The following is a 22,798-nucleotide window of genomic DNA, read 5'->3' as shown; positions in this document are numbered from 1 at the left end:
ATAACTGGCATTTTTCTATTATTCCTTGTGCTTTTGCCAGAATAATGGAAATCTACTTGCCAATCCGTCAGTTCTTCTACAACCTGATCCACCCTGACTATAGCGCTGTGACTGACGTCTACGTCCTTATGTTCCTGGCCGACACCGTCGACTTCATTATCATTGTCTTCGGCTTCTGGGCTTTCGGGGTATTTGAGATCAGACTTGGTTTCAGACTGGTTCATAAAACAAAAATTTGACAGCAGATACATTATTAATATTGTGGGTTAATAGATTAAATGTATGTGAAGCTAGAAAGTAGCAAGGAGTTGAATTATTAAAGAAGCTGTCAACTCAATTTTAAATCTTCAAAAATATCTCAAAGTTAAATTACATAAATTATGTTTATATGCAGTGCATTCGGGAAGTCATCAGACTGTTTTAGCATTTTGTAATGTTGCGGCCCTGTGTCGTTACTGGTCAGGCGTGGCAGTGAACAACCAGGAAACACTTGCAAGGAATGGACAATGCAAGACTTTATTATAAATAGCCAGGATAACACAACATGGGGATTTACAAGCAGCAACTAAGGGACAAAACTAAAACAATACAAACTTGACAACACAGGCTGGACCGTAACAAAAACAGCAAAGCTGGGATTGGGAAGAGACAGGAGCTTGGGTATGTTAGGGACAAACAAAACATGAAACTAAACAGGGCAGGATAAACAAAAACTACTGAGCCTAGCTCAGGAGGGGACAGGGGCAGAAGGAGAACTGAAAACCACAAGGTGGGTGTACAAAAATGGGACAATAGCCAAGAAATGCAAAGCGATGCTTCGGATAAAGAAAATGAGGAATCACACCAGTAAATAACTAAACCAAAACAAAGAGGCAGAACAAACAGGGGTGTGAGGGCAAGGCGAAAATACAGCTAACAAAACAAACACTAGAAACACAAGCAGGTTTACCCAAGACCAAACAGAGCACGAGTGACGTGGCACTGAACGAGAATCTTTGAGCTTCAGTTTCAGCAAATTCACGGCAGAGAGTTCATGAAAGCACAGAGCTTTTGTAGCCACAGTCCCAGGTGTTGCGCATGAGGTTAACAAGGGGAGAATCTCCTCCAGAATCCTGAATCCTGTCAGAGCTCGTGGAACCTGGAATTTCCCCGGGGAGAGCATGAGAATGAGGCCCTGATACCCTGTGATAACATAGAAACTTTTTTTAACACAGGGCCTTAACATAACAAAATGTTAAAACAAAAAAGTGAATGGGTCTGAAGACTTTTCGAATACACTTACTGGAATACAGACTAAGATCAAAAGATTAGATAAAAGACAAGATAAAATAAGACAAAAGAAGAATTTCATCTTTTAATTTCTGATATTCCTTCCTGAAGAGGAGACTGAATGGACATCTAATGACAGTGTTGGAAATCATGTAGCTCATGAAATGCTCATTTATAGTGCGTTTCAGGTGGCGTGAGGGGGAAAACGTAGCACCATTTTATTCTTAGTATTACCCGACTAACAGAGGAAATTCAAGTTGAAAGAATCTTTAAAGCGACCAGCATTATTATTTTGTTTATCAACATTCTTCTTTATTTGGCAGTTAATAGTAAATCTATCCTATAGACTCTGTTGGTTAACAATTACCTACTTTTAATTGTATTGTAAAAGTCTGGTCTAGTTCTGTGTGTTAAGTCAGTATTTTTTGTTTCATTAACATGCAACCCTCAGAAACACCAGGGAGGAGCAGACATCACGTCCTCACTGTCAGAAGACCAAGTGCCAGGACCGTTCCTAGTCATGGTCCTAATCCAGTTTGGCACAATGGTAGTGGACCGGGCCCTGTATCTCCGCAAAACTGTAATGGGGAAAGTGATTTTTCAAGTCATCTTGGTGTTTGGCATCCACTTCTGGATGTTCTTCATCCTTCCAGGAGTGACAGAAAGGTAAAGCGGTCTAGACATTGTCTCTGCAGCTTGTGCCACACATAACTTGCATTTAAAGCTTATCTATATGATCTATTTTATGTGGTTTAACATAATGTACGGAGCTATTTTCAACTGCAGATGATAATCTATTGAAAGCTATTAGCTGCTTTCACAGACTATATTGTTTCCTAAAAGTTGTCATGCGGTTGACTTTGGCATGATACTAAAACATTAATAAAGACTGTCTCCCCTCTCTGCTCTTCACTAGGCGTTTCAGCCAGAATAGAGTAGCCCAGCTCTGGTACTTTGTGAAGTGTATTTACTTTGGCCTTTCGGCCTATCAAATCCGCTGTGGTTACCCAACTCGTGTGCTGGGCAACTTTCTGACCAAAAGCTACAACTACGTCAACCTCTTCCTCTTCCAAGGGTGAGAGCATATGCATCTTAATGCTGAACTATTTGGACAGAAGTAACATAAGTAAAGATGGTGGATTGCTGGGAAATACAATGGTTGATTTATTTCAATTCCAGGAATGGTCTGGTGAATTGTTTCCATCTAAGCTTGTAAAATGGTGCACCAGAAGAAAAGTAATGAGTGCAGTTTAATGGACCAACATTGAGTTAAAGTAAATAGTTTGATTGACAAAGGCAGAGAATGAACAGAATAAAATTATCCAAAAATTTTAAATGAAGTTGTACTGGCAAAACGTATTATTGGTTGTTTCAGGCTCAGGTTGTAAAATTGTCATTCTGAATTGGCTCATCTGTTCAAAAACTACATTTTGAACTATTAAGCATTTGTTTCCTTCTTGATTCAGTTCACTTTACAGGGATCCTACTCTGAAACTAACAGAACTATTAACTGAGTTATTAATTTCAGTGCCATTCATTTAAACTGAATTTGTCCAGTACTCTGCCATTAGTCTCTGTCCTCGATCAGTTCCATTGTTTCTAAGCTCCCATCATGGGCTGGATAAATGGGTTTGTGTAATTCTTAAGTGTCTGTACTAGACAGTCTAAAACAGAACAAAATCCTGGACTAAATATTCTGGACTGGCTCGTCTTGTTGGGAAGGAAAATGATTTTCTGTCTGTGTTGTAAAGGTTCCGTTTGATTCCATTCCTGACGGAGCTGCGGGCTGTGATGGACTGGGTATGGACAGACACCACTCTCAGCTTGTCTAGCTGGATCTGTGTGGAGGACATTTATGCCCACATCTTTGTGCTGAAGTGCTGGAGAGAGTCAGAGAAGGTAAGAGGCTTGCTATAATAAATACAATTAGTATTTATTAAATAATAAACACAAACAGGGTTTAACATCTTCAGCTTTACCTCAACTTGCCTGATCCGACAAGCGGACTGAAAATACTTGCTGTCCTGCACTGTAAATTTATTATATTTTATATTATGTTTTTATTTATTAATACATTAATAGTTTTCATATACTTGTCTTTTTTATGTAAATAAACACAAAAATCTACAAAAGACACACACAAAAAAAACCCTGAAGTATACAGTTGAAGCTTTAAGTTCAATAAAATTAAGGGCATATAAAAAGATTTTTGTTCTGACCTGTTCTGTCTGTGTGTTCCAGCGCTACCCTCAGCCACGGGGACAGAAGAAGAAGAAGGTGGTGAAGTATGGGATGGGTGGCATGATTGTGATGCTGCTTATTTGCATTGTTTGGTTCCCCCTGCTCTTCATGTCTCTGGTCAAATCAGTGGCTGGTGTTGTCAACACACCTCTGGACATCTCTGTCAGTCTCACACTTGGAGGGTTCCAGGTATGTGTGTTTGTGGGTGGGTGGATAGTTTAAGATTCTTAACAACAACATCTTTAACATTATTAGAACCATTACTATTCTCCTGATCTTTCTACTGTTCTCCTAATCTTTTTCCATTGTTTTACTCTTATGTAGCCAATCTTCACAATGAGTGCTCAGCAGAAAAACCTAAACAGCATCACTTCAGAAGAGTTCAATGCTTTCATTAAAGTTTATAATAACGATTCGGTAAGTAAGTTCGTTACTGGCAAAAAGAATGTTTTTCATTTTAAATTAGAAGTATGATATTTAATCTGTATAGTTTAACCTGCCATATTTGATGTTGAGTAGTAATTGACAAAATGCTGTGTTTATATATGTTTATAAAGTGTGATATACTGTTTGCTAGGTTTAAGGATGATACTCAGCTCATTAGTCTGTGTTGGGTCCCTGGGAAGCTGCTTTTTGAAAATCTTAATAGTAAAAAGCATTATACGAATTTAATTTAAATGAATTGTTAGGATCAATTTTATTTAATGTATATTGAGCTTTTTAACGTACATTAAAGACAATATTTCACATAATAATTTTACATCCTCGTCGCATTGTCCCAAACATTGCCTCTGCTATTATTTAGTTCTTACTTCTTGTTAATCTTAACTCTAAATGTGAAATGGTAATTGTGAAAAGTGTTTAAAATGTGTTATTTCTTGTGTAGACAGCCTTGCAGTTTCTTGAGGCATATGTGTATCAGGATGTCACTATAGCCCACCTGGAAGGAAGCTCCAACTCACTCTGGACCATCAGCCCCCCAAGCAGGGATAATCTAATACGCATGCTGAACCAGAACATTGATTTCCCTTTAACCATGACATGGTCTATACAGAGGTACAACTTACTGTCTCACTAAACAGCCTATTGAAGAGATCAATGAACCTTTTACTCCTAAAAGTCTCAGTCTTCTGCTGACTACTTAAGGTTAACTATTTCATTTTTACCAAATAATGTTTCATACTGCAGCTTTAAATTACAATTCCTGGAAAGTTTATGTTTTTAGGCAACCACATGTGGTTGTTCTACAGTATCGCTCTAAAGAACATTTTTTTGTTTAAAGAGTGTCAGAGAAGAGAATAAGCTTTCTCTAAGACTTTCCTTGTTGCATATCCTCTTAACCCTGCCAGTCAGCTTTACTTTGAGTCACTCTTGGTCATTGCTGTTGCATCTTATCTTATATAGAAACTTGGCACTTTTTTGGCAGTAAATCCTATTTACCGTTGGAAAGCCTGTTAATTTCCCTTTCAAATGATGCCACATTTGTAAGGAACATGCATTTGTGGGTTGAACAGCAGAGCTAAGTATGTGGGTTGCGGCCATGAAAAATTTACCAAATCCTCTCTGCCAATGCCAAACAGCTTATTCTGCCATTGACTTGTTTGGTGATTGGTGGACTGGATGATTAAAGTTTGAAGAAACAAGACATCTTGGCAATTTAACAATTTATTCATTTAACAAACAGGAGCCTTGGTAGCGTGTGGAAAAACCATACACAGCCACTCTTCAACCAGTATTTGTCGCAAGTCAGACAACGTGGTTGTGTTGGTCACTCTGGCACGAATAGGGAGCCCAAGCTGATCCCACAAGTGTTCAACTCCGTTCCATCCATTCCACTCCTAAATTCTGGAGGTAGTCTCTGATAAACCCCACTCTGTGGGGTGAGTGTTGTCCTTTTAGAGGATAGAGTTCGGTGCTGGACTGTGCAGATATAGGATTGCCACTGGTTGCAGAATTTCATCTCGTTATCTCTTTGCATTGATATTTGATATCTCCAATGATGACAAGCCTCGTTTTTCCAGTGAGGGAGATGCCACCCCACACCCTCACACTGCCTCCACCAAAAGATGTTACACAGCACAGCATTACTGAGTAAAAGATGTTACGATCAGCACAGCGTTCTCCGCATCTTCTCCACACTTTGACTCTAAGTACTGAAAGAGTGAGGAAGCGATCCTCTTGGGGTGTCCTCTTCTTGCGACACCCACTTTGTGGCCTGTCCCCGTTATATGGAACTTGGCCTTCAATTTGGAAATGATACTAGGGCTCACTCCAAATAATGCTGCAACTTGGGATTGCAGAACACCAGCTTGAAGTTGCCCTATCGCATGGACCCTATCCAGATTAGTCAAATGTGGCATGCCGATTCTTGGAGCAGACACTTACTGATCATTGTACAGGGCCTATGCTCACCTGGAGGTACCAGAAGCTCAAAAAAGTGTCAATAGCAATAGCAAAATAAACTATTTGGCAATGGCAAAGAAGATTTGGCAAATGTTTCATGGGTGCAATTCACATGCTCAGCTCTGCTGCTCATCCCACGAATGCATATTCCTTACAAATGTGGCACTATTTAAAAGGGAAAAATTACTTTCCAATGGTATAAGATTTATTGCCAAGAAACAAAGAAATAATCAAACATGAATGTCCTTACTTTTTGTGTTAAGTTTATATATTATTTTAATTAGTTAGTTCTCTTTGTGCACACACATTGCAAATTTGGTTTATTAGTAACATTTACAAACTTTCAACTGTTCGCAATAGATCAGTCAAACAAGAACAATTTAACTAGTTCAACAGCATTAATATAACAGGTCTACAATGCCACTTTGTGACATTGACTACTGCAGTCTCAGAATTATTCAACCACCCGGAGATAATCACACATTTGCAAATCAGATAGCAAATAAAGGGCTTTATTAGTTGCATCAGGTGTGCTTGAGATAAAACACATATAATACATTGACTGTCTAGGGGTTTGTTGACTATGACATTTAATTGCATGTTAGAAATATGGCAAGAAATGTAAGTCAAGAAAGTTGCCCAAAGTTGCCCATAAATTATAAACAGTCTTTTATTACTAATATTTATATTTCCATATTTCCTGTGTTGTCCTTTTTTCTACATCCTCCCTAAACAGTATTTGTATTTATAATGTATGAGTATTGGTGTTAGCAATGCACATGTAGACATGTAATATGGTCTGCTGTATTGTTAGATGCCGATGATTTTAAAAATCAGTCTCTGTATGAAAGTATATGTATTAAAAGTAAATGCTTTGGTTGATTTTCAGGAACCTGAGTTTAGGAGCCAAAGCTGAAATGGCAACAGGAAAACACATAATCACCCTGGACGAACAGACAAAAAGCCATCTTATTAAACTGTTGAATAATACTGGAAAGACAGATTTACAGAATGATTGTGTGTGAGTCTACAGTTTACAGTAATATGTTCAAATTTGTTGCATTTTCATTGTTTTTGAGGGTAATGAATTGGTTCATTAAAAATTTGTTTTAGGACCATCAAAAATATTTTTCCAAGATATCTTCGGGCACCCAGTGACTCCAACGCCAAACCCATTGAGCAGCTAAGTGAAGGTAAGATGGTTAGAGACTGAGATTTAGGACATTTAAACAAAACGTTTCTGTAACACATCTAATTACTGACACCAACCGAAGCCTTGTTTCCCAAAAGCATCATAGTATTAAGAGCAAGTGCTCAGTGTGTTAGTAGAGTGAGTGTTTAGTGTGATGCTCGCTCTACAATTCATAGCTGCTCCTATTTTCAATGATTTGGCATGTTATCATTATTGTGTGTAGGCATTACTTTGCATGGAATATTGTTTTTAATGAGTATCCTGCAGTACACACAAGGTACAGCCTTTAGCTATGGCCAGGGTTATATAGTATAGTATAGTTTTGTTTCTGGAATGGTCCTAGTTATGGCCTAGGAAGGCAGTTTTGTACACCTGACACGAACTAGTCAATCTTACTTTGTGTCTTTGGCATCTTTACCGCATCTCATGTTTGTATATTCAGTGAACCATTTCATAAACAACAAAGAAATTAAGTCATTGCTGAGTTGAAAGATAAGAAATATGAATAAGAAAACATGAACTAAATTCTTTAGTCTAGATTTAGGTCATGAAATGAAATTATGGACTATGTGGCACAAATACATGTTGCTTTATCGCCTTTATCTCTTCCAAGGACCAAAAGTGACCAAGCTGCCAAATTACAAATTCCCTAATGATTGGAATATGTATAAGGCACATAAATGTCTACCTTCATTTTAAAATTCCCAAACTTTAAAAGATTAAATAAAGAAAACATGGTAATGAGTGGTATTTTAGGTTAAGCAAATGGGTAGGCTGAATATTTTACTGTGTTAAAATATCTTTCTATTATAGTTTAGAGGATTATATTTTCTATTATAGTTTATTCCTCTAATCAGGAATACCATTTCTCCAATCAGAACATTTCTAGTCCCTTGATTGTCCTGGATCTTCAGTGATAGACTTTACTCTTTAATACACACCACATGATTCTATAGATTTCACATACAATCTGAAGACTAAAGACACATCTGTTTCTGTTAGATTTTTTGTTTGTGTTTGGGGTCATTTCAATTTGTTTTTAATTTCATTAGGGTCAATATATACACATCTTAAATAATAGAGAATAAAAAAACAATGACAATGTTATTTACAGATTATTTACAGATAATTGCAAATTGACCATTAATTGCAAGGGGGGGTATTGCACATTGTATTTGTGTAGTTTAAATTCATTATGCCATTATGATATTCAGAAGAGCCCCTGGATCATTAGCAGTCTTAGTGCATCATTAATCCACCACCAGCTTGACAGTGAAAATCAGGTGCTTTTCTCATTTGATTTTACCAGAGAACATTGTTTTGCTTTACCACTGTAATTTAGATGTTTAGGTTTGCCAGTGATTTTCTTCTTATGTTTTTTAAAAACTCTTCTTAAATACAAAACAATCGTGTAGGAATTATTTCTGTTAGATACCTGATTAGCAGGAGCGGTTTTGTCCAGCTTCTTGAGGGTTACCAATAATTCTGGAGCTGACTGTAAATGTAAGTCTGCACAAGTCATCTATATCAGTGTGTTGTCTGAACAAAGATCTGATATGAACTACTTTTATATATTCCAGGTTCCATATATAAAGATATTAAACTTGCTCTGAACCGAACTACTGGCAGCAGTAAAGGAAAGGTCCAAGAATGGTGGATTGTGAACCAGATAGAAGAAGGCAAAATCAAGCTGAAATCTGTCAACTATTCCGAGTTTGAATCTACAAATCGTGACAGGCTGGAACTCTATATCTTCAGTGATCAGGTCAGCCCTCCCAGCCTGGGCTTCCTGGCTGGATATGGGTAAGTGGGCATTTCAAAATAAAAAATGAGTAAACCCTTTTTTAATACCACCTTGCATCACAATATGGACAGCCAGGGTCAGTCAGGATTAGCAATTGCAACAGTAGAGCACTGTTCTCTACTCTACTCCATGAGATCCATGAAATTTTGTGCTGAAATTTATAATAAAAAACATATTGTAGCATTATATTGCTCACCTTAAACACACACACGCATACAAAAGCTGCAGTCAAAATGTCATATTTAAACTTGAATTTGCATGCACTGTATTTGTTATGAAGTATATAAGATGAGGTACTGTATATAAGATGAACATGGCTTTAACTGAGCTGAATTTCTCTCTCTCTCAGCATCATGGGTCTGTACATGTCCGTGGTACTGGTAATTGGCAAGTTTGTGCGCGAGTTCTTTAGCGGAATCTCGCACACCATAATGTTTGAGGAGCTTCCCAACGTTGACCGCATCCTCAAACTCTGCACAGACATCTTCCTTGTACGAGAGACTGGTGAGCTGGACCTGGAGGAAGATCTCTATGCTAAACTCATCTTCCTCTACCGCTCTCCAGAGACAATGATCAAGTGGACCAGAGAGAAGAAAGAGTGAGGACGAGGATCATGGTAACAGTGGCAGGGAAGAGAACACTGATCTCATGGTACGAGGAGATCCTTCACAACATGGAATAGCACAAGTCTTTCTGTTGACTCATGCTGCTGTAGGCATGCATTTGTTTAACAGGTGGATGATACAGCAGTCAACGACTACTAATTTGTAACTGAAGCAGCCACTTACTGAAGCAGACACTTGAGCACACAGTAACGCATTGGTCTGCCACGTGCAGTAGTTGCCCAGTAAGAGGCGTTTGATCTGCAGCCACTTGTATTTTTAAGGGCTTTTAATGGACATGAGGTCTTCCCATCATGCACCACTACAAATAAAAAATTCTTCACAACTGGGAGTGCATGAGCCCTCTTGGCCTTTCGTTGCTTGATAGGCCAGTCAACAATCCCAATGTGATTATGTTCAAGTGGCTAAAAGGGAGAAGATTTTTAAGGGACCTATTTTTTTCTGAAGAGGAGTGAGAGAACTTCTGGTTTTGCAGAAGCGTGGAGAATCTCAACAATACAGCAATCATCTGACAATCTTCACTTGCCTTATTTAGTTTGTACAAACAACTGCATTTTCATTCAGTCTTTTTCTCAGGAACACGCACCAGTCATTTCTTTACGAGATGTCCCCTTTTTCATTGTGTAGTAAGAGTATTGGACTTTATTTCATCTGCAGATATAAAAAAATATTGCTCTTAGATAGGTGCCATCCAGAGTGGGGGGGTGGGGGGGGGGGGGCAGCACATATGATAATGTGACACTGATCACTGATGGAGCATGAACTTTCTGGGGGTGGTGGTTATAAGACTTGGGAGTTTGTCATGTTTGTCAGACTTAGAGATATAGGACTATATGTGAAGGCCAGATAATGACTAGTTGCTTATATTTCAAATGGGTGGAGCAATATGATAATATTCACATTAATTAAACAACTGGTGGTATAGTGAGTGAAGATTTCTACATATATCAGTGAGAACTAGTAGCAGAAAAAGGGCTTTTAATGTGTCATGATTACACAAATATTAAGAATATACATGATTACATGGTGCAGTTTTCAGAAGCTGACAGAAAAAGTGGTGTGATGACTTGAATGACCTCCAGCCTTCTAACACAATAATGGAGACACCATGAGAAAACTGGGAGCATTATCAGATGTGATTTTGAATCCGAAAATTGTCCTCATTTCCGAACTATGCATTATTTAAAGCTATTGTAGCATGAAAGAGCAATTACTATTTGACACATTTTCAATACATCACATGTACCTATGCTTTTACAGGGCCAAAGAAATGTGAATAATTTGGGTTTACTAAGTAACGGTACGACAGAATGGAAAAGAAAGCTGAACACGAGCAATGACCTTCAAATAAAGCACATATCAGAAGAGCAAGGTTAGTTTCTTTTTTATGTTTGCTTGCACTTATAACCAATCTGTTAAAAGAGCAGCATTTTTTAACCTAATCTCAGTGTGTGGAATAGACGTTATCAGAGATTACTGGTTACCATGAGATGTTCCTGAAACCCTAATGGGCAGTTGCTTCGGAACAGGTTTATAGATGCTGGACTATTCCTTTAAGACTGTGCTTGTGTGCATTTTCAGTACAACAGAGGTTAGATGCCCACACAGAAATGTGATAAATCTGTTTAACAGGAGTCTATCTGAAGATGGAGAGGTGTGGCACTGATGGCATTTTTGTTATCTTAAACAGTCCTTCCCCCACTACCACTAATGCACTTTGTACATCAAAGCCCTATTGGAGAAAAAAAAACAAAAAAAAAAACATCAGCAGCAGCAGCAGCACTTGCATACATTAATGATGAACTAAAGATGGAACAGGGCAGGAGTTCAGATCCATACTCTACGCCCTCATGAAATATAAATAGGAACAAAAAAGTTTCATGTCTGTACCAAGGGCTCTTAGTGCACAGGATGTATACTGAAATGTGCATGAATGCTTACATGGAAAGCTATCCTGTAGATACGTTCCCCAGTTGGGAACCTGGGGAAATCCTGGTATCATCTCTGAACAACCTCAGAGCTCTGACCACTGATTGGCAGATTAACTTTTGGAGAAGTCTGTGGTAGTTTACTTGTAAAGTACCTCTTTGACACCCAATAAGAATACAAGGAACAGGAGCTGTGCACCAGCAGAGGTGTTTATTGCTGTGCATACATTAAGTGTTAACCATTATCATCATCTTCTTTAGAGAAATGCATTAGACGGACATACTTGATCTGACAATTGTGCCTTTGGTCACTTTTGTGAAAAAGTCAATGTTTCTGCAGTAGATTAGAATGCACAATGCAAACATATAGCTTCATTTTTAAATACAGTTTTTGTGTTAAACGTAACTCCGATGCCACTTCCCAATATCCTCATGTACCCATTTTTTTTTTAACTTAATAGTGCCGCCCTTGCACCATTCTACATTTGTCAGGTCATGTCAGGTCAGGTCATGACTCAATTGCCCAATGCCCAAATTCTCAGAAATCTCAAATCTCAGACTTATCCCCGATTTTTCCTCCACTTTTCAATGTACACATTCCTAGAACTCACCTCCTACCAGTAACATTGATCTTCACACTTTGAAAGCAAACTCAAATTATACACTGAAAAAATGTGGTGGAAAGAGATAAGTACACTGAAAAAGCAGTTAATTTACTCATTCATTTACATCATTTTTGGGTGAATAAAATACATCAAAACTATTTTTCTTTTACTTACTTACTTACTCTTGGCAAGATCTGTGATGACGGTGTGGAAATAAATCAAGTAAATTCAGTGCTTTTTATAGTGTACTCATCTTTTTCCAATGGAATAAAAGCGGTATAGAGAAAACAAGGCAGTGCTTTCAAGAAGTGAATTGTCAAAAATTCATAATTAATTCATCTACTGCGATTGTAGTTGTGTGATAGCACACCGGTGCACTCAGCAGTACAACTGCCTTTGACTTAAGAGTGGCATTTATAGCTAATAATGGCCGCTCACCCAGAGCTTGTTTGGCTGGCTTAGCTGCCTCAAACAACATACAGCTAACATTTCTGCTCAGTCATATTCTTTGGGGTGTGCACTCTGCTTTGCGCTGAACACAGCTACCCATTAACAGGGTAGTCAAGCCAAAATTGGCAACTAAAAGTGTACTAAGATTAGCTGGAGATAAAACGTGTCACGTAGCATAATCATGCTGGTCATTTTCAGTGTTTTTCACTTAGTCACATTAGCATTTTTGTCCAAATGAACCCTTATAGTTACAACAACAAAACTTGAATAGTTTTGTACTATATGAGGATCTATGTACATGATGGTCATTTGTATATCATTGCATAAACTACATATACAGTTTGATACGAGACATCACTAATTTACAGACTGATATTTAAAACAGCAATACATGAACTGATACTGTACACATAACAATACAATTTGTTGTAGTAAATAAAAATACATCTTTAAAGACATTTAATAAATAAACTGACATTTAACATTTAGATCTAAAACTTAAATAGCTTTAGCTTTATCATTTAGGTGTACCGAACAGCCTCTTAAGTATTTTTGAAGGTAAATTTACACCATTCACATTATAGTGTGTTTGTTCTGAGTGGACTCCTAATGTCTGGACGGTCTAGACAGAAAAGGAATTTATCAGGACCTGAACGGAATCCACCTCACACAATGGGGGAGGTCACATTAAGTCACCAAATACGCAAACACACATATGCCCACATGTATGTACACACACACTTGGAAGGGCTAAAATGTTTGCAGGCTAACACAGTCCTCCTTCATACTCGTCTTCGTCCTCTGCTGGTGGTGCTCCTCCAGCACCCCCTTGTGGAGCAGACGGAGATTTCTTTTTCTTCACACCTCCCCCGGGCACCTTCAGAGAGATGGCCAGCTTTGCATACTGTTCCAAAGGTCAAAGAAGAGCATGGTTGGTCTCTTATTTGCATTACACATAATGTTTGTCATTAAAGTAAAATACATGCACATCAGTTCAATGCAAAAACTGTTTATGTTTGACACTTCTTCTCTTCAGTGTTTTAGAGGAAGATCCTGCAGAATGTAGCCAACACTCACATCATTGTCCATGTACTTGAGAAGAGGTAAGTTACACACACGATTCACCTGGTCCTCATCTTGCTCATCATAACCTGCCAATAACGTCTCCATGGCAACACAGTCCTCACTGCCACTGAACCCTGGGAGACTACAATAAAAACAATAACTCACGCAACATTTTTAGACATGTAAAAAAAAAAGAATGCAGATTTAGAAACCAGAAGTGCAGTTTTGCATAATTTATCACTTCATTAGCACTTTAGATTACATTTTCATTTGTCTTTTTTGTTGAAACTATTGATCAAAACTATACATATGGATGTGGCCTACCACAGTAAAATGGGCGGAGGTGTACAGGCTTAGGCTATGCATGCACCTATATCTAAAATCTGGGCTATATTTCCAATATTTCTTATAAATTCCAGGGGGTGAGATGTACAGGGGTTTTATTTTGTTTAATGACTGGCATTTCAAGTTTTTTGTTTTAAGTTTTTTAGCCTTTATTAATTGGAGTTTTAAGCACATAAAATAATGAAAATGATATGATATATATTTTGTTTTTATTTACTGTGCTATTAGGTGCCATGTACAATAAACAACTAAGCACTTTTGAATTAATGCTGAAACTGAAGGATTTAAATATTCTTAATTTTTCTAGATAGTAAGTATAGTATAAGATAGTATTTTCTAGTTCAATGGCTCAATGTGTATTTAAAAAAACCCACAAAAAAAGAAAGAATGTTTTACCTACATCACGTCTTATTGTGTGTGTTTATTGACCCGCTACAAAGCAGAACTCAGATTACTGCCTGCCTCATGTAGACACAGATTATTCCCATTATCTAATTATGCAAGCGTGTGTAAATGCACTGATCGGATTACTGATAAAATCTGATTTTCTGCAGTAAATGCACTCAGTGCTTTAGATGCTTCACACTGACTAGCAAATTTCAATATGGAATCCCTAGGCATGTAAATATAAAATCAATACAAATAAACAGTAGATATAATACACATTTCAAAGACACAGTAAAATCACATAACCTAAATTGTAATCAGGCTCCTAAATTTCAACATGTTGACAATACATACTCCTGCATTATCTCTCCACCCCCACAAATGGATAGTCGTCAAATGTAAAGCATAAACGTCCAGTTAAATGGATGACCTTTACCTCATACCTGTAACTTTCTCTCACACACTTATCTGCAGCTACAAAGTCCCCTCGATGGAGATGGACCAATACTTGAGCTATAGTTTTCTGAAGAATGAAAAAAAAACAGTGGAACAACTAATCAAAACCAAAGAACACAGTAAAAATTATATCCCAGAACCAGTAACATCTGTAATTCTGCAATTCTGTAAAACAGTTTTAGTGCATCTGTTTTGCCTGTGCATTTTTCCATTATGACCTAAGACATCAACTACAGGTTTAAAAGCCTGATGGTGTACCTTAAAGCAAGTGGGGTAATTCTCAATCTCCTTGTACATGTTTTTTTCTTTCTGGAGGGAGACGGCTGCATCGTCCAGTCTGTGGAGGAGACAGAGAAGAGGGGCAGGACACGTAAAATGAGAGGCACTGCAGTATTTCCAGTGAAGCTATAATTAGCCCAAGTCTCTGCACCACTGCAAGTTGTTTACAGGAATACAGAAAGGCTGGCGAATGAGTGGAAAAGATGAAAATGTGGCATTGTGTATTAAGGCAGATCAGCCTGATCATGTGCTTACCTGCGTAGCCGCACCAGCAGTCTGGAGGCTTTTCCCAGCAGTTCTGCAGCCTGTCTCAGGCGATCTTCATTCTAAACATAAATTACATGAATATTCATCAGTCAAGAGATTTGTTTATCTCTATGACATAAGGGTGGCAACATGCACAAGTTTTTCTACGCTGGTATTGATCAGTTAAGCTGCTAACTTAGCTATGCCAGCATTCTGGTGATAAAAGTAATGAAGTAACCCTAATTTAGATTAACTAATGATGTTAGTCTGTTCTTACATTGTAAATGAATAACCTCCCAATAAATAAATAACCTTTAAACTGTTATCTCTTTCAATTTCAATAACTCAATTTGTCTCAATGATAAGTAATGTAAATGCCTGTCTGTACGTGCCTGTCTGTACACTTAACATTCACCAATCAGCCATAACATTAGCACCACCTGATATTGAGTAGGTCTCCCTTGTGCTGCCACAACAGACTGCATAAATAAGCCTTAGGTGCCCATGATCCTGTCATCGGTTCACCAGTTTCACCAGTGCCTTTCTTGGACAACCTTTGGTAGATACTGACCACTGCATACCAGATAACCCCCCACAAGATCTGCCTGATGTTTTGCAGAAGTTGTGACCCAGTCATCAAGCCATTACATTTTGTCTAAATGGCTCAGTGTACAATGGTATACAATTTCATACACAAAATTTAAAAAGCTTTAGCAACTTAAAACTCACGATCAGTTTTACTTAAACATTTTGTAGCATTTCATTTTTCTAAGTCATTAATTACAATTTATAATGTGCCAGTTTCAGTTATGTGTATTATGTATTGCTATCAATGGCAGTTGTTTAAAATTCCCACCTCAAAAACAGATGCAGCCTTTTGATACAAGTCCACTGCTTTCTCCAGATCCATTGGTTCAATAAGTCTGTAAGAAAGCAAGTTGCCAGTTAGACATAGCCCAGGCCACTGCAAAATGTAGTACTAATATAAACACAACTCTTAATTGTGAGCATTTCTTTCCTCAATACAAAACGAGTATGATTTACAGTCAACTCGCAAAGCTGGCTTCAAAATTACAAATAAAATACATACATACAAATAAATACATAATTTTACGGTGTAATGCAAATGTTTGTGCACCCCTTGGCCAACAGATTGGTGAGCATAGTTATTTGCCCATGACGATCATTTTGCACTCTGCTACAGCTGACCAGTGTGCCCGCTTATTTATGTGTACAGCAAACTCTCATGTCGCATTCGTGACGTCCTGGGCAAAGTTTATTCCAAACCAGGGGTGGTCATTAAATTTTGACATGACTGTGTAATTTTCATTTATGGTGAAAAATGGGGATTCTCAGTTATTTAGTAAGGTAAAAATATATATATATATAATACCTACTCTGAAATTGTTATATTTATTAAATTATATATATTGTGGATCGATCATGCTTTGGTCTTGTGCTGTAGCCAGTGGCACAGGAACATTTCAACGGTAGAGGAAATGCCTTAATGTTTGCATGCCACTGTATATTGTGAATTAAAAATTAGACTTAGACTTAATACACACCAGCTTAAACTGAGATCACTGATTCTGAAACTCAATCAATCTTTTGTGTTGATCAATCTTTAATCAATCAATGGTTTCACCTACTTGCCAGCCCTGTCTAGAGCCATGCCCGCAGTTCCAGATGTTCCATTCTCTACGTACATCACACTGGCTTTCTCAATCAGTGCGACAGCCTCTGGTAATCGTTTCATGTCCTAGGAGGGAGACATCCACTACTGTGTCAGAATCAGTGGCTGGAACGTCGACCCAAAAGCAATTTTGTTTTGCATTATTTGATTTAATGAGCCAAGACTTCAATTAGTAATAAGACATCAATACACATAAACGATGGTCTCTCCTTAGTTCTTCAAAATGTTTACAGAAACATTTATTTCCCCTTTATGATGCAAGAAAGGAACAGCAACTGAATTAATATATTTGACAATGTAGGTGGACAGGACAGCTTCCTAAAATATATAATTTGTAGTTTAAAGTGTGTAGTTATGTAATACACTGTCATATTAGAGTATTATGACCACCTTCCTAATAGTGGGAATAACCACCCTTGACACTAGCGAGATGGCATGGCATATATGACATATGCTGTGGCATGAACTGAATTAGGTAACAGCTGACAGTAGAGTGTCAATTGCTCCGTACCACAAGCCAGAGTTGACGTTCTCCTCTGGCATCAATTTGCGAGAAGTCCATTCTCAGTACACCTTCACTATGGCGGCTCTAGACCATCCCTGGTAGTAAGCCATTTCCGAGACGCTACTGCCCTTCTCCTGGTACCCTATTATCATGCACCAGTCAAAACACATCCTTAGCCCATGATGATCGCTTTGCACTCTGCTACAGCTGACTGGTGTGCTCGCTGAATTATATGTGCAGGTGTGAACCCTGTAACATGGCATCTGTGATGTCCTGGACCAAGTTTATTCCAAACCAGGGGTGGTCATAATATTCTGATATGACTGTAATTCTCAGTTATGATGGGAAATGGTGATTCTCAGTTATTTTGTTGGTATAAGCATAATAAAAACGTACCTTCAACATCATACCTGCTTGTTCAATTGCCCTGAAGGGAAACATATCATAAATTTATGTTACATTATGTTACATTGTATGTATTTAATAACTTTAATAACAGTTATTTGTAGATTTGTTTAACAAAAACTGTTGTGATCAAATGAAGCATTTAGAGCACTCACTTTGCAGCATGGAACAATCTGTTGTTTAAAGTTAAGTAAAGAACATGGCTGGATGGAAGGAAACTTCAGCACTTCAGCACAGTGTAGGTCACGCAAGATATATATATATATATATAAAATGTTTAATATTATTATATTTAGATTATACTGTACGGATCTCTGCAATGACCAGGAGTTTAATTCACAATTACATGGACATAATGGTCATATATGTGCTGCTCTATGCAACAGCTGTGATTGGCTGGGCAGTACTAGGGGTGTGCTGAAAGCGAGTGATATGACTGGCTCAGTCATCAGTAGTCAACATCATATCTAAAAAGGGATCAGCTGTCCCATTTCCCCAATTACTGCTCCTTCTCTCCATTCCTCCTGCTCCTCTCCTCGATTCCTCTACCTCTTAGGAGAAGTAGCAAAAGTTTCTGGACAGAGCCCGTGACTTAACCAAGAACCCCCCAAACTGAGGAGGGTAAGAGGCGTCCTAATCAGTCCAATCATGAACAGCACCTGGGTGCTGGAGCTGAGCCTCAGGTCAAGGGTGTGGCTTAGCCCTTGGAGCACATGACTTGTGCATGAGCTTCCCACTGAGGCCAGCAGAGGGAGACATTACAGTCCCATATACTGAACACTGTGTGTTCTATAGTCATTGTAGAAATGAATACTCAATAAATATAGTGCTTTTATAATGATATGAAACAAATGTGTAAATATATTTTAGTCTCGACTGCTTAAAGCCACTGTACGGTTAAGTCACGACTAGTCTGATTCAGGCTCTGAGGAAAAGGATACGTTTTGTTCTCAGTGTGGTATTCTGCCTCCTTCAGGTAGGCGTCTTTCGCTTGCTCAAACTGCTTGGCATTCTTGAAAGCCACAGCTGTGGAGAGTGACAACATTTTCTGATTACAGCAATACAAACCATTTAGGACATATGACACCTAAAACACTTCAGAAATCAATAATGCTTGATCACTTAAACTCCAACAAACATTGTCTGAATCAGGTGTGTTCTCACCAGCTTTCGCCATTTCAGATGCTGCTCCATCATAGTCCGGCTTCCACTTTGTCATGCTGGTCTTCAGGCTGTTGAAATACACTCAAAAGTCAGACAGTCGGTGTTTATGTTTATCATCATTATCTGGTTACTCAGCTACTAATACAAAACCCATTACAGACATGTTAGATTGGTAATGTCCCTAAGGCTACATTCACATTACAAGCCCTAATAATCAATTCCGATTTTTTCCTCAAATCAGTTTTGGCTATTTTGATGGTTTCCATTCATTAACATAAGTGACCTGTCTGTCTGTAATGTAAACGACTCCCTGAAACGGCACATGTGCGCAAACTGATGCTTTGAGGCAGCGCTGCCGATGTTCTGGCGAGTTGTGCTACCTTGTCTAAGACCCTGTTTATACCTGTTCACTTCATACCTGCGTCTTTATTATCAGGATTATATCTGGATAAGGCCGAGCCACATAACAATGCAAGTGTAAACACACCCAAGACTCATTTAAACCAGAAACAATTCTGGAGGTGGTCTAAGACACATTTGAGCCACACCCGTCTCTCCAAAATGCATTCGGTCAACAAAACTCCTCCCCATCCAGTATGAAAACACATCAGCATGGACTGTTGAAGATAGTAACTTCCCCCAAGTTTGAAGAAATGCATAACGACATGTAAAACAAAGATAAATCGGTTGCCTTGTAACAAGCAGATTTGCATATTCCGTCCCACACAGCAATCAGATTTCAGTCTGACTAAACTGAGGCGCATTTGACTACCAAGTGTAAATGCATGTAGCTACAATATTGTCGGGATACTCATCTATGAAGTGACCAGGTGTAAACAGGGTCCAATTGTGCTACCACAGTGTCTGTCCGTAGGTACAGCGGCCTAAATAAAACAGTAACTAGAAGGACATAAGGTAGAATATTTGGATAGCCCAAATCACTGTATCAGGATAAGGGGGATTCACCATTTACAATTTTGTAACACTCATGAAAATACATGAAAACGATAAATCATTTGGACCCGGACACACAGAGAGCCACTAAGCAGCACATATCAATATCGGTAGCACAACAGTAATCAGTGCTGACTGATGACAACAGCACTAATCACAAGCGTACAGGCAAAGAGATGCATGATCTAACTGTCCGATCTGACACTGTTCAGATTCATGTCCCATGCCCACAAATCAGATCCATATCTGATCTAGGAACACATAAAAGTGACTCATATCACCACTACAAAATGTTAGAACCCAAAATCAGTGCACTGTATAGTGAACACAGGCACAGGGAGTATTCTCTTGCTTCAGTGCTGCGATAATCTTGATATTTCACTGTTCTCTAGAACAGTTGAGAGAGTGTGTGTTTGCATTTAAAGTGTGTTGGTTACAATAACAGCACTGTGAAATCAGGTTATTAAGAAGAGACAGTGGATATAACTGCTAAACAGCTTGGTTTGTACATTACGTCCAAGTGTCTAGTGCACAATGATTGTTTATTTACTGCATTTATATTAAGAGGGGAAAAACAAGCAAAATATGGCACTCTTTCAATATGTTAAATTGAACAAAGTAATAGAAATTGTGCTCTTAAATTTGTTTCCTGGGGAGTATTTGTTCATTTCTTAACTTAGATGAGAGTGTATAGAAACAATGAGAAGGTTTCAATTCAGTGTGATCCTGATTCAAGACGGGAGAATTTGCTGTGTAGAACTGGGCAATATGACGATATTATATATATATATATATATATATATATATATATATATATATATATATATATATATATGACGAAACAATATACTTTTCTAAACATATGGAGGATATATTGTTAGTACTTAATAAACACTGATCACCTGCAGGTACTAACAGTGTAATCAGACTGGTTTAATTAGACGAAGTGCAGTTACTCAGTACGGGAGAGTGCCTGAATAGCAGGTTTTGAGATTGTGTTGATCCTGATGCATTTAGTCTGATTAAATGTATCATGATAAATATTGTGTATCATCTTTAAGTATTGTGATATGGGACCATGGGCTCCTCTAAAACACTAATAGACACATCTTCATTGATGAGGACTGATCAAATCAACTATGCTGTAGACTGTTATTCAGCAGTAACAGTATCAGTGCAGATCTCAGTTAAGGTACAAGAAACCCACCTTGTTTTAGGGTGGCAGTGGTATACTGGTTTTTAGGCATACCATGGTATGAAAATTGATGGTTCACATATCATGTACATTTGCTTGATACCGATATTATGAGAGAATCCCACCAATTTCTTTTCTTTCTGAGAGGGGTTTCATTCTGTGAAAATCTCATACGTTGCAATCCTACCTCATTCTCTACATCCCAAACCACACACTTTACATGCCACCATAACAAATGGACCAGCAACAGCAGAGCACTATTATTGCATACTATTAAGTGTGCTAGTAGTGTGCTAGTAGGCATTTGGGACGCACCCTGCTTTTCTTTTAAACAGCCTATAAACGACAGCATCGCCAGCCTCGCCAGCCTCATGCGATCAACATCAGCACCACTACAGCCGTCACCAGGGCAACCACTGCACGGCACGCGCGATTACGCAATCCGCGCACGGTCTCTATAATCTACCCCGCCAGCTACAGACCACTCTACCGCCCACCCCAGTGTCCGATAATCTCACATCCTGCTTAAATACAGCACACCAGTCACCAAACCAGCCCCCTAGTCCGAGTCATCAGACCCCAGAACACCGAGAACACGACCTCCCCGCTGACCGACCCTGTGCTCTGCATCTCTGCTCAGAGAGCAAGGTTAGCTCAAGGCTAACGGTCCTCTAACGGCCCTATAACGGCCCTTCCTGCGGGCCTGCGCTGAAGACGACACGACACGATGAGGCTTTCCTCACCATTTCTCCGCTTTGGCGATGTGGTCATGCGCCTCGTTTATCTTCTGCGCGGCCATGGTGCAGACGGAGCCCTCAGAGAAGAGCAGACGGGGTGTGAGGAGAGAGGAAGGGAAGGCAGGATGGATGGTAAACAGTATGGCAGGCTGGAGCGGAGCCGTTACGTGGATTATCCGACTTTACACTGGAGCTCAACGTCACACTGTTTTTCTACGGGGGCCGAAGAGAAACGCAGGGCAGACTGTGGAGCCTTTTATAGAGCCCATCAAGTATGAAGGTAATTTATCAAAATCATATTCAGACACTTTCTGCACAAAACCTTCCCTGGATTTAATAAATCATTCCCTCAATTTAACAAACCATTTCCTTTTTTTATTAAAAAAATTATATATATAAAATTATATATAAATTATATATATATATATATGCTGACACTCATACTCATATATTCATACTTCTAATAAATGTATTCAGTTACATTGGCAATAGTATAGGACTCTCTGGAGCAGATAAACATGAACCACATTAACCTACTGGCACCATGCCTAATGTCAGGCATGGGCAAGAGGGTTATAAAGCCCCCCAGCATTGGTTCTTTGGTTTGATGGTGCTCCATCGGTTTGGGATAAGTATTCATGAGTATAAAAATGCATTTATTGCTGTATTGACAATTTGGGGCTTCAGGGAAGTTCAGCCTCTTTTTGTGGAATTCGAAATTTAACAAAATGTTTTCTTCAGAGAGGGGGACTGGATCCTTTCATCTTGGTAAAGGAGCTAGCACTGCACCTGGCACTGGTGTTGCTGGCCGGCACATCTACAGAATTACCAGCAAACAGAATTTCAGTCGGC

At 38.6% G+C, this 22,798-nt stretch overlaps 2 protein-coding genes across 2 annotated transcripts in view; one reads left to right on the top strand and one right to left on the bottom strand.

Annotated features, from left to right (window-relative positions):
* Window positions 1-10,227, top strand: part of piezo2b (piezo-type mechanosensitive ion channel component 2b) — a 67,816-nt gene extending 57,589 nt beyond the window's left edge. The window contains exons 44-54 of the mRNA XM_072668619.1: window positions 41-188; window positions 1,721-1,935; window positions 2,186-2,344; window positions 3,021-3,168; window positions 3,511-3,699; window positions 3,835-3,927; window positions 4,397-4,566; window positions 6,803-6,934; window positions 7,027-7,106; window positions 8,686-8,908; window positions 9,259-10,227. Coding sequence (XP_072524720.1) covers window positions 41-188; window positions 1,721-1,935; window positions 2,186-2,344; window positions 3,021-3,168; window positions 3,511-3,699; window positions 3,835-3,927; window positions 4,397-4,566; window positions 6,803-6,934; window positions 7,027-7,106; window positions 8,686-8,908; window positions 9,259-9,511 — 1,810 coding nt within the window. The 3' untranslated portion in view covers window positions 9,512-10,227. The remainder of the gene's footprint in view (window positions 1-40; window positions 189-1,720; window positions 1,936-2,185; window positions 2,345-3,020; window positions 3,169-3,510; window positions 3,700-3,834; window positions 3,928-4,396; window positions 4,567-6,802; window positions 6,935-7,026; window positions 7,107-8,685; window positions 8,909-9,258) is intronic.
* A 1,425-nt stretch (window positions 10,228-11,652) lies between these two features.
* Window positions 11,653-22,164, bottom strand: napgb (N-ethylmaleimide-sensitive factor attachment protein, gamma b). Its single transcript, XM_072668429.1, has 12 exons — window positions 21,953-22,164; window positions 19,061-19,128; window positions 18,838-18,922; window positions 18,052-18,069; window positions 17,888-17,918; window positions 16,943-17,052; window positions 16,150-16,216; window positions 15,303-15,373; window positions 15,027-15,105; window positions 14,756-14,835; window positions 13,593-13,722; window positions 11,653-13,419 (listed from the first exon to the last, which is right to left on the bottom strand). The coding sequence occupies exons 1-12, from the start codon at window positions 22,006-22,008 to the stop codon at window positions 13,282-13,284; spliced, it is 933 nt and encodes a 310-aa protein (XP_072524530.1). The 5' UTR covers window positions 22,009-22,164; the 3' UTR covers window positions 11,653-13,281.
* Between the last annotated feature and the right edge of the window lie 634 nt (window positions 22,165-22,798).

The sequence above is a fragment of the Salminus brasiliensis genome, chromosome 23, assembly GCF_030463535.1.
Source record: "Salminus brasiliensis chromosome 23, fSalBra1.hap2, whole genome shotgun sequence".
Classification (NCBI taxonomy): Eukaryota; Metazoa; Chordata; class Actinopteri; order Characiformes; family Bryconidae; genus Salminus; species Salminus brasiliensis.
Note: the sequence above shows the minus strand (reverse complement) of the source record. Positions and strands in the feature narration are given on the sequence as shown.